Source organism: Urocitellus parryii, chromosome 2, assembly GCF_045843805.1.
Source record: "Urocitellus parryii isolate mUroPar1 chromosome 2, mUroPar1.hap1, whole genome shotgun sequence".
Lineage (NCBI taxonomy): Eukaryota > Metazoa > Chordata > Mammalia > Rodentia > Sciuridae > Urocitellus > Urocitellus parryii.
In genome coordinates this window covers 60,737,928-60,752,252 of record NC_135532.1, presented here as the reverse complement: position 1 = coordinate 60,752,252, position 14,325 = coordinate 60,737,928, and the positions used below count along the sequence as shown (strand labels likewise).

At 36.6% G+C, this 14,325-nt stretch overlaps 1 protein-coding gene across 3 annotated transcripts; it reads right to left on the bottom strand.

Moving 5' to 3' along the window:
• Positions 1–6,777: 6,777 nt before the first annotated feature.
• On the bottom strand, positions 6,778–7,527 carry LOC113187790 (general transcription factor IIF subunit 2-like). Of its 3 annotated transcripts, none has more exons than XM_077792789.1 (2): positions 7,369–7,527; positions 6,778–7,143 (listed from the first exon to the last, which is right to left on the bottom strand). In XM_077792789.1, the coding sequence occupies exons 1-2, from the start codon at positions 7,525–7,527 to the stop codon at positions 6,778–6,780; spliced, it is 525 nt and encodes a 174-aa protein (XP_077648915.1). The 3 variants fall into 3 exon arrangements, with proteins under 3 accessions (XP_077648915.1, XP_077648913.1, XP_077648909.1); XM_077792787.1 differs by having other exon boundaries at positions 6,778–7,374; positions 7,468–7,527; XM_077792783.1 differs by having other exon boundaries at positions 6,778–7,527.
• Positions 7,528–14,325: the final 6,798 nt, after the last annotated feature.

The window sequence follows — 14,325 nt, the reverse complement described above, 5'->3', positions numbered from 1 at the left end:
TCAGCCAGAGTAAACAATGATGAACTGGAGCTGGGGAGCCTGATGAGGACCTGACATCCATCACTTGTCATCGTTCCTGAGCCTCTGCATGATCCTCACTCCTCTCAAACTCTACTGCCTTGTCTGGACCTTGGTGAGAGCTGCAACTCTGCCCTAAGACCCCCTCCTCAACCTCTCTTCTACGCCACACCAGGAAAAGCCTGCCTTGGTTCCGGACCTGATCACTGTGGTCTGAGTGAGTGTGCATCTGCTGGACTCAAAGCCTAAGACTTAAGAACTTTGAACTTAGCATGCAGAGGGAATGTCTGTCATTAGTCTATCATGATTAAGTGTGTTTTGCAGTACTTAGAATTAATCTAGAATTTTTTGCTGTGAATTAATTAATCTAGAATTGTTTGCTATGAATTGATATGTCTATTGCAGTGCCGAGCATTAAGAATTGTCATTTTCTTGATTAAGAACCTATAGAGTGAAACTGTATTGAGTAATTTGAGTGAATGAAGCATTGAAAGGAGCAGAAGCGCGTGGACGTTCTTTATTTCTCCCCTCAACTGCATACGTTGCAATTTTGCCCCCTCACGACAGAGATACAAAAGATAGGCACTGTAGAATAGGAAAGGGCAGTAAAGGTTGGCAGGAGGGCAAACCCAAGGAGAACCATTTTAACAGGCCCCAACAGTTTCTGTTTCACAGAAAGGGTGTAAGTCTCCATCTTGCCCAAAGCAACTGCACAATCCATTATTTGGCCTCTGTCCACAAGGGACAATTCAAATACCAAAAACCAATCAAGAGAAGCTTATCAACTTTTCCTTATGTGTCTTTAAAAGAAGGAGCCCTCTAAGAATAACATGCCACTCTTGCCCTCTCCTTCCCAGGTGTGCAGTGTTGGCAATTCTGAATCTTTCTCTCACTTTCCTTTTTTTTTTTGTGTGTGTGTGTGTATGTATGTGTGTGTGTTTTGCTGGGAACTGAACCTGGGGCCTTGTGCATGTGAGGCAAGCACTCTACCAACTGAGCTATATCCCCAGGCATCGAGCTTTCCTTTTAAATAAAATTCCTGCTCATTGTTTATATCATCAGCATTCATGGTGTTCATTTTTTGACTCCGTGGAACATGAACCCAATGTTGACTCCTACAGGTAACAACAGTATATACATTTACTGAGTAGTTATTATATGCTAGATGCTTTTGACTTTATTGAATATATAACACTTGTGCTTTATTTACATTGATTCATTGCATTGCCAGGGCTCAGATCATGGAAAACAGATATGGGATTCTGGCATGTGGAAGAAGATGTGAGGCAAAGTTGGAATGATAGATATGCTTTATTTGGGGGTGGCAACAGTCTCTAGCTTTCTGCCCCCTGAGTCCTTCCGTAGGTCTTTTCTATAAGCAGGCTGGACGAAGAAGGCACATTGCCAACATTTACATAAGTGGGCACTTGCTAATGTGTTATGACCTTGAATACACATACTGAATCACAGGGCTCATAACCTGGGTTACTGTATGTTTTTGCATAGCCACTCAGAAGCATGGTGAGTGAACCTAACATTAGTCATCTTAGGCCTACCCTACATCCATTTTCTTCATAAACACTGGATAAAAATAGAAACTATTGAAAAGGTGAAAGCATTTGTCTTAGGGGCTTTATTTCCTCTACTAACAAATCTTGTTCTGCAGCTTCTGTGTGGCCAAGCTGCCTCACTTATTTTATGCCTCAATTACTGGAATATCAGGTGAAGGATTTACTGTGTGGTCACATTTAGATTCTAAAGGAGGATGGAGGAACTGGTTTCCCACCAAAATTCACATAGTGGAGGCACCCCATTAGTACAAAATGACTGGAAGGGGTTTATTTTCTGGAGAGCAGCAACCAATTTGGGGAACAATTATAAAATTTGACTTATGTGTTTAATACAGACATTCCTCACTTTGAAAGATTCTACTATGTTTGAATTTCAGTTACCTTGTTTTATTTTATAAAACCCGTTTCCCAATCAACAGTTCAATTTTCAGTTGTACACGAAGGCATATGCTATAAACTTTGCTGCTGGATCTTCAGTTCACAATTCAATAGATAAATAACAGGTGAACATTGCTATCAGTGACTAATTACATATTTTCTTTGAAATTCTATTGGTGATGAGTCACTTTGCATGTTATTAGATTCATGCACAGACAACTAAGTTTGTAGCTATGCTGCTACTTTGTCTTTCAATGAAAAACTCATTTAATATTTTGTAAAAATAAAATCATCAGGTGAGGGAATTAGACAGCAAATATAAAAATGAAGCAACAATTGAAAATGTGGTAACACTACAAGTGAGATTCCAATGTACTTTTAAAAGAAATAGTGGATGCTGGGCCTTAGGTTCTCAGTGAAGGTGAACTTAGTGACAACATTGAGAAAAGTGGAACAAAAATGATGACAAGATCCTGAGGAAGTGATACAAGCAAAAGATTTCACATGTAAGAGTATCTCATAGATCTTTCACAACATTAAAAGATCAAAGAATAAAATATTAAGAGCTGGGATCACAACATGCATTTAATTTTCACATTTCTTTAAGTGTCTATAAATCTAAAATGGTTTCACAATTTTTCTTTGACGTTAGTGAACTGTGCAGGATATTTATTTGGGAATTGTCTAATATTTCCTCATGATCAGATACAGTTTATGTGGTTTTGGCAGCAATATATTAGAACAGGGACTGTGTAGTTTAAAATTTATCATATCAGCATGCACTTGATAAATATTGGTCCTTTTACTTACCATGATAAACTCAATTGTATGATTTTGATGATGTTTGTGAATTTTCTTCTTTATTAATTTAGTATTTTTTCCCTTTATGAGAAAAGGTGTGTGTGTGTGTGTGTGTGTGTGTGTGTATAAGTGGTTAAGCACCCATATATATATTGAACCCATAGGTGCTTACTGAGCCACATTCCTGGCCCTTTCTTTTCTTTTTTTTTTTTTTTTTTTTTTGAGACAGGCCCTCGATAAATTGCTGAGGCTGGCTTTGAATTTGCAATCCTCCATAGACACTGGAATTACAGGCTTGTGCTGAGGGCCATTGTAGGAATGACGCATGGAAATTTCCTTGCCAGCATACCCCATGTTAAATGGACTTGCCTTGGAAATTCGCTGTGACATTGCATGTGTGTTTGAGAAAGGTGACCCTGCTCAAGGACCAGGGTGGATCCAGGTTTAGGGTGTATCCTGCAGGTTTTAGGAAGTATCCCGCTCCTTGGGTTTAAGACAATCTGGGTTTAGGGAAGTTCCAGGTTTAAGGTTATTCCTGCTGGGTATAGGGCGTTCCTGCTGCCTGAGTTCCCGTTGAGTTCTCGTGGAATTCAGAAAGTATTTGGGATGTGAATGTGGCGGCAGAACTTGGATTTCCCCAGAATGTGTTTGTACAGGGCCGGTGTGAGTTCGGGAATAAAGAATTGCTGTTTGAATCTACAAGGTGTGAGTGGCTCGTGATCTTGTGCCCAGCCAAGACTGCGGCAGGCTTGTACCACTACTATTGGATAAGAGAAAATATTTTTGTGGTGAATATGAAATTATGTTTTTCTAATTCTACCATGTCTCTGCATTAATTGCCATTTTACTATGAAGAAGAGATTTTTTTCCTCGTTATTTTTGTATACTTGTGCACTTGTTTGCTGTTTACATTGTGGTGGATTATTGATTTCTTATTTTATTCTTTGAGTTATATTTCATTCTTCTTATTTTGAACTGAAGGATGCTTCACATTGGCTCCTGTCCCAGTAATGGCTCCTTTGGACATGGCCTCATCATTCCTTAAGCACATTCTTTCAGTCATGGAACATTGTCTTCCCAGACTTTTCATGAAGAATTATTTTTGAAAGTTACCATTTTGGTTCTAGTTGTTCTCATTGCTACTGCAGCATTACTGACTCTAGATTCTCTAAGTGGACAGAGCTAAGAATTATATCTCAATAGCTCTACGTAGAAAAAAAACACATATTCTCTATCAAACTCTGCCTATGTCTATCTATCTATTCATTCGTCTATTTCTACATATATAAATCCATGGGTTTATTTTGATTTGGGCTCAGTAAGCAAAGATTCTTCACCTTTTCTTCAATTTTAAAGAATTTTCAATTATACCAGATGCCTACATTACATATTTTCCAGATTGATTATTATTTTTTTTTGAGGAGGGTACTGAGGATTGAACTCAGAGGAACTCAACCAATGAGCCAGATCCCCAGCCCTTTTTTGTATTTTATTTAGAGACAGGGTCTCACTGAGTTGCTTAGCACCTTGCATTTGCTGAGGCTGGCTTTGAACTCCTGAGTTCAGTCTCCTGAAATGCTGGGATTGCAGGCATGCATCCCTGCACTTAGCTCATTATATGTTTTTTTTTTTAAATGTAAAAGTATTATTTTATTTTTATTAATTCAATTTCTCCACTATATCCTTTTATTTCATTCCATTTATTTTAATTTACAGAAATCATTTTCTAATGTTGTTACACTTCTACTGGGAATTGCTTTGAAAAAAAAATAGAATCAGCATGCTAAACAGATGCCTTCAATTCATACATACTTATTCAGAAGAGACAAGATATGAAATCAATTCAAGTGTCCACCAGTGGATGAATGAATGAAGAAAACATCGTGCATACACAAAAAACAACACACTATACATCCTGAAAAAATAAATTCTGTCATTTCTAACAACATAGGTAAACAGAGAATGTTAAATGAAATTAGTCAGGTGCAGAAAGACAAATAATATAGCTTAAATGTGGAATATAAAACAGTCTTATCTCCAGGGTATACAAAGAATTCAAAACCTTAAAAACAAAAACAAAAAAAACAACAAATAACCCAATTAATAAGTGGAAAAGGGAACTAAACAGACACTTCACAGAAGAAGAAATATGAATGGTTAACAAATATATGTAAAAATATTCAACATCTTTAGCAATTAGAGAAATGCAAATTAAAACTACATTGAGATGCTATCTCACTCCAGTCAGAATGGCAATTATCAATAATACAAGTAACGATTAATCCTGATGAGGATGTGAGAGAAAAGGTACATTTCATACATTGCTGATGGTGCAACCACTCTGGAAAGCAATATGGAGATTCCTCAGGAAACTTGGAATGGAACCACCATTTGACCAGTTATACCACTTTTCAATATATACCCAGAGGATTTAAAATGAGCATACTACCTTTACACAGCCACATCAATGTTTATAGCATATCATTTTGCAATAGCTAAGTTATGAAACCAAGTTAGGTGCCCTTCAACAGATGAATGGTTAAAGAAAATGTGATATATATCCACAAAGAAATGGTACTCAGCTGTAAAGAATGAAATTTGGCATTTGCAGGTAAATGAATGGAAGTGGAGACCATCATGCTATGTGAAATATGCCAATCATAAAAACCAAAGGCTGAATGTTCTTTCTGATATGTGTATGCTCATACAAAATAAGGAAATGGGGAGGGAAGAACATAAGTTCATTGGATTAGACAACGTGGAATGAAGGGAAGGGAAGGGAAATAGGAAAGACAGTAGAATTAAATGGACATAACTTTCTTATGTTCATTTATGAATACAGGGTCAGTGAAACTCCATATCATGTGGAACCACAAGAATGGAATCATAAGTTATACTCCTCGTATGTATAATATGTTGAAATATACTCTGTGGTCATGTGTATTTAAAAAGAACAAACAAAATTATACTAATTGTACCATACTAATTAGTGGGGGATATTAAAGACAGGGAAAACTGTGTGAGAGGAGGAGAGGGTGATTGGGAGTCTCTGAACTTTTTGTTTAATTTTGCTATGAATCCTAAAACATAAAATAAATTCCATTTTTAAAATAGAAAAAAAATACCTTGACAAAGAGAGACCATACTCACATAACTTTATTACAGCATAATTCTAAAATTGTTCTATTTTATCATTAGCATTATTGTTATTCTCTTACCATACCTAAGTTACAACTAAACTTAATACATATATAGGACAAAACATAATCTATATGTAGTTTGGTAGAATATACAATTGAGGCATCCCACTGGGGGTCTTAGAACATATCCATTGTGAATGTTGAGGAAGTATTCTAATTTTTCTCCTTGAGATCAGTATTAAACTTTTTATTGATAATGTATTGAACCTTTTTAATCATCATTTTATTAATGTCTATGCATGTCCTCATGTTCAACATGCAAATGATCACTTATTCTATTCTTTCTTTTTGTACAAACTAAAATATTCTTTTATTAATGTATACTTGAACATGAAATTTCATTTTTGAACAATTTCAGAAAAATAAATTTGGCTGTTTATTTCTTTTACTGATTTCTGTTATTGACCTTTTTGTCGTTAGTATAACATTCGCTTTGGACTTGAGTTACCTCAGCTCCTCCGAGAGGCACCAAGGACAGAGTCTTCATTTAGCAAATGTTTCCTTAACATTTTAATCTTAACATTTTAAATCTTAACATTTTAAAAGTTAATCCTTAAAATAAAAAGCCCTCTTAATCCCTAACCCCTTTCCCCATCATGAATTTACAAGTTTAATACAAGTTAAGTATCTAAGTAAATTCGTCCTTTTCTTAATAAAACACTTAAACTTTATAGAATTACCAGTTTCAAAAACGTACTAAAAGAAACTAAAGTAGCAGTCATTTTACTCCTATTAACATAGTATGGTATCTGAGCTTTGAGTAGCATCAACCTTCAGCTGTTCCCTCAGCATTCTGGCTACAAGGCCTCTCAATTGCTCTTTTCTTCTCCTTGATAATGCCTATATTCTGGCTTCAGCTCCCATGTGTTTTTGTGAATCCCTTTCGTATTGTAAATTCCAATTTCTTTCAAGATGTCCTTTAGATATCCCACGGGTTGTTTTGTGATGTCCACCAAGTCCTTAAGATTATAATACTGATGTTTCTCAAAGGCACAAAACAGCGTGTCTAATACATGCTGTTTATCAGCCTTAACTCGCTTTCCATCATTTTTCTTTTTCCTTTGATATTCAATATTACATTGGTGATCAGCAACAGGCTTGTAATTTGTTGTTACAGCTTTCTCCAGTTGTTGTGATACCCTTACAGGTTTGGAAGATTCTTCTATTTGCAATCTCTTTAATCTCATGTAGTTTTCACTGGCAACAGGTCGGCATTCGGCTCTTTGTTCCACCTTTCCTTCTAATGAGAGTTTACCTGATGAGCTCTCAGAAAATACTGTTAACATCTGTCCTTCAACCCTTTGCAAGACAAACGGATGTTCTCTAGGAGCACTGACTGAGGCTGGTTTTCCACCAATATCATGAATATTTGCAAGATCCTCATTCAAAGTAAAGGATACTTCAGTCTTTCCTTGATTCTTGGCAATCCTCAATTTCCCAACTTCACCTCTTCCAGGGGCTGTAGCCCATTGCTGTGACAGATATTTAGGAACCTTGACTAGCCACATTCGGGTGTTCTGCTTGACACCAGTTAGGTCGAGTTCCTTTCTCTGAGCCATGGGTCTGTGGTGGGTGGAGGCGAGCAGCGGCCTTGGGACCTGGAGAGCCTATCAGTGAGGGTAAAAGCAAAGGAGAGTGGCAGTCGAAGGTAGATGAGAAGGCGTGGCTCACTTGCAAGGATACCAGGAACCCACTATTCGGGATACTCAGGCTGTCCTCACTCGATTTCTGTAAAAATAAATTTTAGACAGAAAATTTAATGAATATTTGTGATACTTAATTACTGCGTTCATATGAACAAAGGAGAAGAATCCTTTTAGTAAGGCCGAACTTGGGGGCACTCTGCTCTGATTTCCTAATTGATCAACAGAAGGTGATTCTTCATATACTCAGCATGAATGGGAAGGTGAATTATGGAATTTTCAGGTGGTAAACTTCAAAAGCATTATTAGAAAAATGTATTTGATAACGTTACATGAAAGAAATCTTTTTTTTTTTTTTAAAGAGAGAAGAGAGAAAGAGAGAAAGAATTTTTGATATTTATTTTTTAGTTCTCGGGGGACACAACATCTTTGTTGGTATGTGGTGCTGAGGATCGAACACGGGCCGCACGCATGCCAGGCGAGCGCGCTACCGCTTGAGCCACATCCCCAGCCCCTGATAGAAATCTTAACACAGTTGTTACAGAGACATCAGGAAACTTAAAATTCTTTGTATGACTTTGTCTTTTAGAATAGGTAGTACATATCCAGGTGTGGTGTTCACAGTTACTTGGGAGGCTGAGACAGGAGGATTGTGAATTTGAGGCCAGCCTAGGTAACTTAAAGAGATCCTGTCTAAAAATAAATTAATTAAAATAAAATAAGGGGGTGGGGAGAATATGCAGGGAGCCATTCTTGAACTGTTTCTGAACTAAAAACAACATGGAAGCCATTAGGCAAGAAAGTCTCAATGGGAACTCTCAGTGGCAATCCTGCTGGCTTGAGACTGTCCTATACATGTGACTTCCTACCTAGTTCTAAGTTCAGCACTGCACTAGAGATGGCAGTGTCTGCTGGAACCCCACAGCTGCACAGCCTCTCAGAGATGGGTGTGGCTTGCCAAGATGCCAATCAACCTGTTTTCTGAAACACCTCTGCCACACCCAGAAGCAAGAGGACTCCTGATGAAACCTTATGCCTGCCTTTGATGTACTTTCTCTTAAATAAAAAACCATTTTTAGTTGTTCAGTTCTAGCTTCTATATGGACTGGAGGAAAATCAAGAGCTCCATCTCCTTTAAATCGAATTTCTGGCTCTGACTCATTTCTTTACTAATTATTTCAGACTTTTTTTTTCTCATGTGGCTCACACCTTCTGAGCAGGAAACTACCCTGGCGGGGTGCTGGCTACACTGCAATAAAAGAAGAAAATTCAATCTGGAATAAGTAGCAGGCAATTTTGCTGAGTAATAAAATACTTTTCTCCTCAATGATAATCACACTGCCCTATTTTTTTTTTAGTTATCCTTTATTTTATCATTTTCTACTGAAGATTGAACATTGGAGAATCCACTCATCTCTGTCTTCTAAATGCTCTATAAGCCCATGAACTTGTCTCCCAATGCAACCAAGCTAAGTCAAGTTACATTATATCTCACTTGAACACTTCTCATAGCCAGCCTATTGTCTATGTCTCTTTAGGGCTGTTCTTACTCTACATTTTTTTTTTCTTACTCTACATTTTACTGTTCTTCAGCTATAAGGTGAAGAGTCTTCTAAAAAATGTAATTTGGGCTTTTTTTTTTTTTAAGAGAGAGAGAGAATTGTTTTTAATATTTATTTTTTAGTTTTCAGCAGACACAACATCTTTGTTTGTATGTGGTGCTGAGGATCTAACCCAGGTCGCACACATGCCAGGCTAGCGCTCTACCGCTTGAGCCACATCCCCAGCCCTGCAATTTGGGCTTTGTTATTCCTTTGGCAAGGACTGTCCTCAGCACAGCTGAGAAACACTCTAAATACTTATAATGACCTGGAAGATTTTATATCATTTGGTCTGTATCTTCCTCTTCAAATTAATCTTCTTGTACTTTTCCTTTGCCCAATATATTCCAGGCATTCTTGCAATATGTAGGTCCTCTATGCAACTAGGGGCTTTTAGAGATGCTCATGCTACAACTGAAATACTGTCCCTCTGTTCACATGTTTATTTGCTGAAGACACAGCAAGTGCAAGATTAAGTAAACTGAAATGATTTATTCCACCAACACCATGGTTATTTTTATCACTGAACGTTCAACATACCAGCTTTTATAATTAAAGGATAATATTACCATGAATATGTATATCTAGATTGCTTAATACAGATGTTGTATTGTTCTTCAGTAATTAGAACTTTTAATTCTTTATATTTTTGCTGTTTTAATTGTATTGCTATTCTTTGGTATTATTAACAAACTATTTTAATTTTTATCATGACTAATAGAGAAGTTCTAACAGTAATACAAATGCAATTTTTAAGTTAAAAAATAATAATGTCTTTCAATGTGTATGTATTTTTGTGTGTGTACTACTGTATTACCAGTCTTATTTTCTAAATGAAATAAATAAGACTCCAAAAAGAAAGACACTAATATCTAAAAAATAACCCTTAAATGAAAAGTATGTATGCTTTATAAATTATATATGTAAGATTTGTGTATAATTTTATACATAAAACCTTTGTAGGATCAAATTAGTGTTCTTTTTTGTTGTGATTTTTTTTAGTAAATATAAATTGAAGCTTAAATAATCGTATGTAGAAAATATAAATTTTTCTTTTCACGTTATGACTTTTTATTTTTAAATATTTCAATCAAATTTATACAATCATCCAATGAGCTCTTAATTCTCTATCAAGTAACTGCCATGATCATATTTATGATTGTTAGCATTACCCTAATAATAAATGCTGATATGTTTAACTTCGGGAACAAAAATTATATTTACTCTAGTGTTTCGGAAACAAATCATTAGAGTTTTCTAGCAGGCACTTGCTATTTCTTCAGCAAATTAACATGGAAATAAAGGATAGAGTAGTATCTCAGGATGGGAAGAAAATTCTCTGGAAGTTCAGTTTTACATCTCTCCTGTATTACGTACTTTTTTTGTTCTTTGTTTGTTGTTTGTTTTAGGCAATTTAATTTATACTCAATAGTGATGTAGACTTAAGTGTTAGCAATTCCCAAACTGTTATATGTCAGATTTCAGTGTGTGTGTGTGTGTGTGTGTGTAAATATACGTTTGAATATCTGTGGAAAATGCTTAGATTATATCGATAAAAATACTATAATAACTGGTAGCTTTGAATGACTAAAGGCAAAATACCTTGCATGCTGTCAAAAAGATAAAAAGGAAAGCCACATATTTTGAGGAAACCAACAAATAATTTTTTGCTCAAGGCCTCATTTCATATTATTTAGAAATAAATGTGTATTAGCCAGGGTTCTCCAGAGGAACAGAATCAATTGGAAGTATAATTATAAAAAGAGGACTTATTAGGTTGCCTTACCTGACTAGAAACTGGATAGTCCACAATGGCTGCAGGCTGGAGGGCTAGAAGAACCAGAAACTGCACAGTCCAAGAGGCTGAGTATCACAGAAGAAAACAAGAACCCATTCAAGAAGAATGGAGCTTGCATCTGCTGCTGCTTCCTTGTTCTTCCAACTTTTATTCTATCCAAGTCATCATCCCATTGGTCAGTGGTGCCTACACTTAGGGAGGGTCTCTATTTTGATTGGCTATCCCACAATCCAATTATTCTGAGACACATGCTTATCTATACACCCATAAGCCTCTCAATCCTTGGCATTACTTAACCCAATCTAGTTGACAATTGAGATTAACTGCTGCAACATGTAGTGGTTACTTAGCCTTGAGGCATTTTATAGTCAAGAAATAAATATGGCACACAGGATGTAAGGGGAAAGAAGAGAGAATCTGTGTCTATAACAAAAGAAAATGAGCAGAAATGAAATTGAATTTTTGTTCTTATGGATGTACTTTATCCTTCTTTTTTTTTAATATTGTATAGGTAGATTTCCAAGAGTTCGGCTTAGAGAATAAAGAAAGAATGGTTATAATTTTATCTAACTGGGAAGAGAAGGTCATTTTAGTTTTCTGAGAAAGTCACAGAAACAGAATTAAAAAGTGCTAAGTGCTAATACAGCTTATTCTCTTAACTGTAGTTGGAAAACTTGACTATCTTACCATTTAGATGTTAAAATAATAACACCAAGAATGCAGAGCTATAAAGTTTTTAAATGGCTTGTTCAGAAGCAGCAGTGTATAAAAATAGAGCTATTTTTAGGTCCTTTCGGTATAGTCTGAGAAGAGTAATAGCTGGGTCAAATGGTGGTTCCATTTCCAACTTTCCAAGGAATCTCCATACTGTTTTCAAATTGGCTGGACCAATTTGCAGTCACAAATTTGCAATGTATGAGTGTTCCTTTTTTCCCTGTATCCTCACCAGCACTTGTTGTTTGTCTTCATCATGGCTGCCTTTCTTACTGGAGTGAGATGGTATCTTAGGGTAGTTTTAATTTGCATTTCTCTGATTGCTAGAGATGATGAGCGTTTTATGGTATATTTGTTGATTGATTGATTGTATATCCTGTTCTGAGAAGTGTCTGTTCAGGTCCTTGGCCCATTTGTTGATTGAGTTATTTTTTATTTTTATTTTTTTTTGATGTTTAGCTTTTTGAGTTTTTTTTGTATGCCCTAGAGATTAGAGCTCTATCTGATGTGTGAGGGTTAAAAATTTGTTCCCAGGATGTGGGCTCCCTATTCACCTCACATATTATTTCTCTTGCTGAGAAAAAACTTTTTAGTTTGAATTCATCCCATTTGTTGATTCTTGGTTTTAATTCTTGTGCTATAGGTGTCTTATTAAGGAAATTGGGGCCTAGTCCCCTGTGATGGAGTTTAGAACCTACTTTTTCTTCTATTAGACACAGAGTCTCTGGTTTAATCCCTAGATCCTTGATCTATTTTGAGTTAACTTTTGTTCATGGTGAGAGATAGGGATTCAATTTCATTTTGTTGCATATGGATTTCCAGTTTTCCCAACGCCATTTGTTGAAGATGCTATCCTTTCTCCAGTGAATGCTTTTGGCACTTTTGTCTAATATAAGGTAGTTGTAGTTTTGGGATTAGTCTCTGTGTCCTCTATCCTGTACCATTGGTCCACCAGCCTGTTTTGGTGCCAGTACCATGCTATTTTTGTTATTATTGCTCTGTAGTATAGTTTAAGATCTGGTATATAGATACCACCTGTTTCAGCCACATCAATGTTTATAGCAGCACAATTCACAATAGCTAGACTGTGGAGCCAATCTAAATGCCCTTCAATGGATGAATGGATAAAAAACTGTGGCATATATACACAATGGAATATTACTCAGCACTTAATAATAAGATCATGGCATTTGCAGGGAAATGGATGGCATTAGAGCAGATTATGCTAAGTGAAGTCAGCCAATCCCAAAAAAACAAATGCTGATTGTCTTCTCTGATATAATGGGGGTGAGACTCAAAATGGGGAAGTGTTAGACCAAGACACAAGAAAAAACCACTGACTCTAATTAAAATCAAATTAAAGTAAGCTTATTATTTTGACTGGCTGGGCTGCCTCTCCCCCCAAAAAAACTGCATTTGCAGGGAAATGGATGGCATTAGAGCAGATTATGCTAAGTGAAGTCAGCCAATCCCCCAAAAAAACAAATGCTGATTGTCTTCTCTGATATAAGGGGGGGGTGAGACTCAAAATGGGGAAGTGTTAGACCAGGACACAAGAAAAGACCACTGACTCCAATTAAAATCAAATTAAAGCAAGCTTATTATTTTGACTAGCTGGGCTGCCTCTCCCCACAAAAACTGCGGGAACAAGACAGCCCCACAACTTTCCTGCAGCCCAGCTTTATAGCCCAGAAAGTTACACAAAGGGGGGTTACAGATGAAAAAACTTTGATAAGCATAACATTTTTGCTGGCCCCAGCATCAGAATTTATGAAGGTCATTAGAGCCTCAGAGAGGGAAGGCCAAGGGAAGGCCTGGGAAGGCTAAGATTTATGAGGTGTCACTAAAGTTTCAGAGAGGGCTGCTATCTAGTCAGAGAGAGCCAGGCATGGGTGAGTTCAAGGCCTGGGCAGGCATTCCAAGCTAGTTCAGAATTTGCAGTAATTTATAGTAAAGCCCAAATTATCTTTTCATGGCTTTGTTGGGAGATGGCTCCCAATTTTAAGAGAAAATCAGGCTGGGTCTATCAGAAGAGAGGAAGAGCATGGGAAGAAGATTACCTCTACACAGGGAAGAGGGGTGGAAGGGAAAGGGAGGGAGAAAGGGAATTGCATGGAAGGAGACCCTCATTGTTATACAAAATACATGTATGAAGATGTGAGGAAAAAAAAAAGAATAGCATTACCCTAGATTAGGTAGAGAGAAGTGATGGGAGGGAAGGGGAAGATTTGGGGAGATAAAAAGGATAGTAAATGAAGCAGACATTATTATTACTGTGTATATATATGTATGTGAATGCATGACCAATGTGATTCTGCAACCTGTAGACTCAGAAAAATGAGATATTATATCCCATCTGATTCAAATGTATGATATGTCAAGTCATTGCACTGTCATGTGTAACTAATTAAAACAAATTTTAAAAAATTTAAAAAAAAAGGACAGAGCTACTTTATAAGTGGGAGTGGGAGAGGACAATACCTACATCTCTGTGTGTCTGAAGAGGCAGTACTGACCTCTGGCCAAGTTAAGATACAGTAAGATGTTCCAGTTACTTACACTACATCAAGTTGATGAAAAATAGAAATTCCCCTGGAGGTT

Bases quoted from the DNA above. Each gene is read 5' to 3' on its own strand.
- LOC113187790 (XM_077792783.1), bottom strand. From the start codon at position 7,527: ATGGCTCAGAGAAAGGAACTCGACCTAACTGGTGTCAAGCAGAACACC.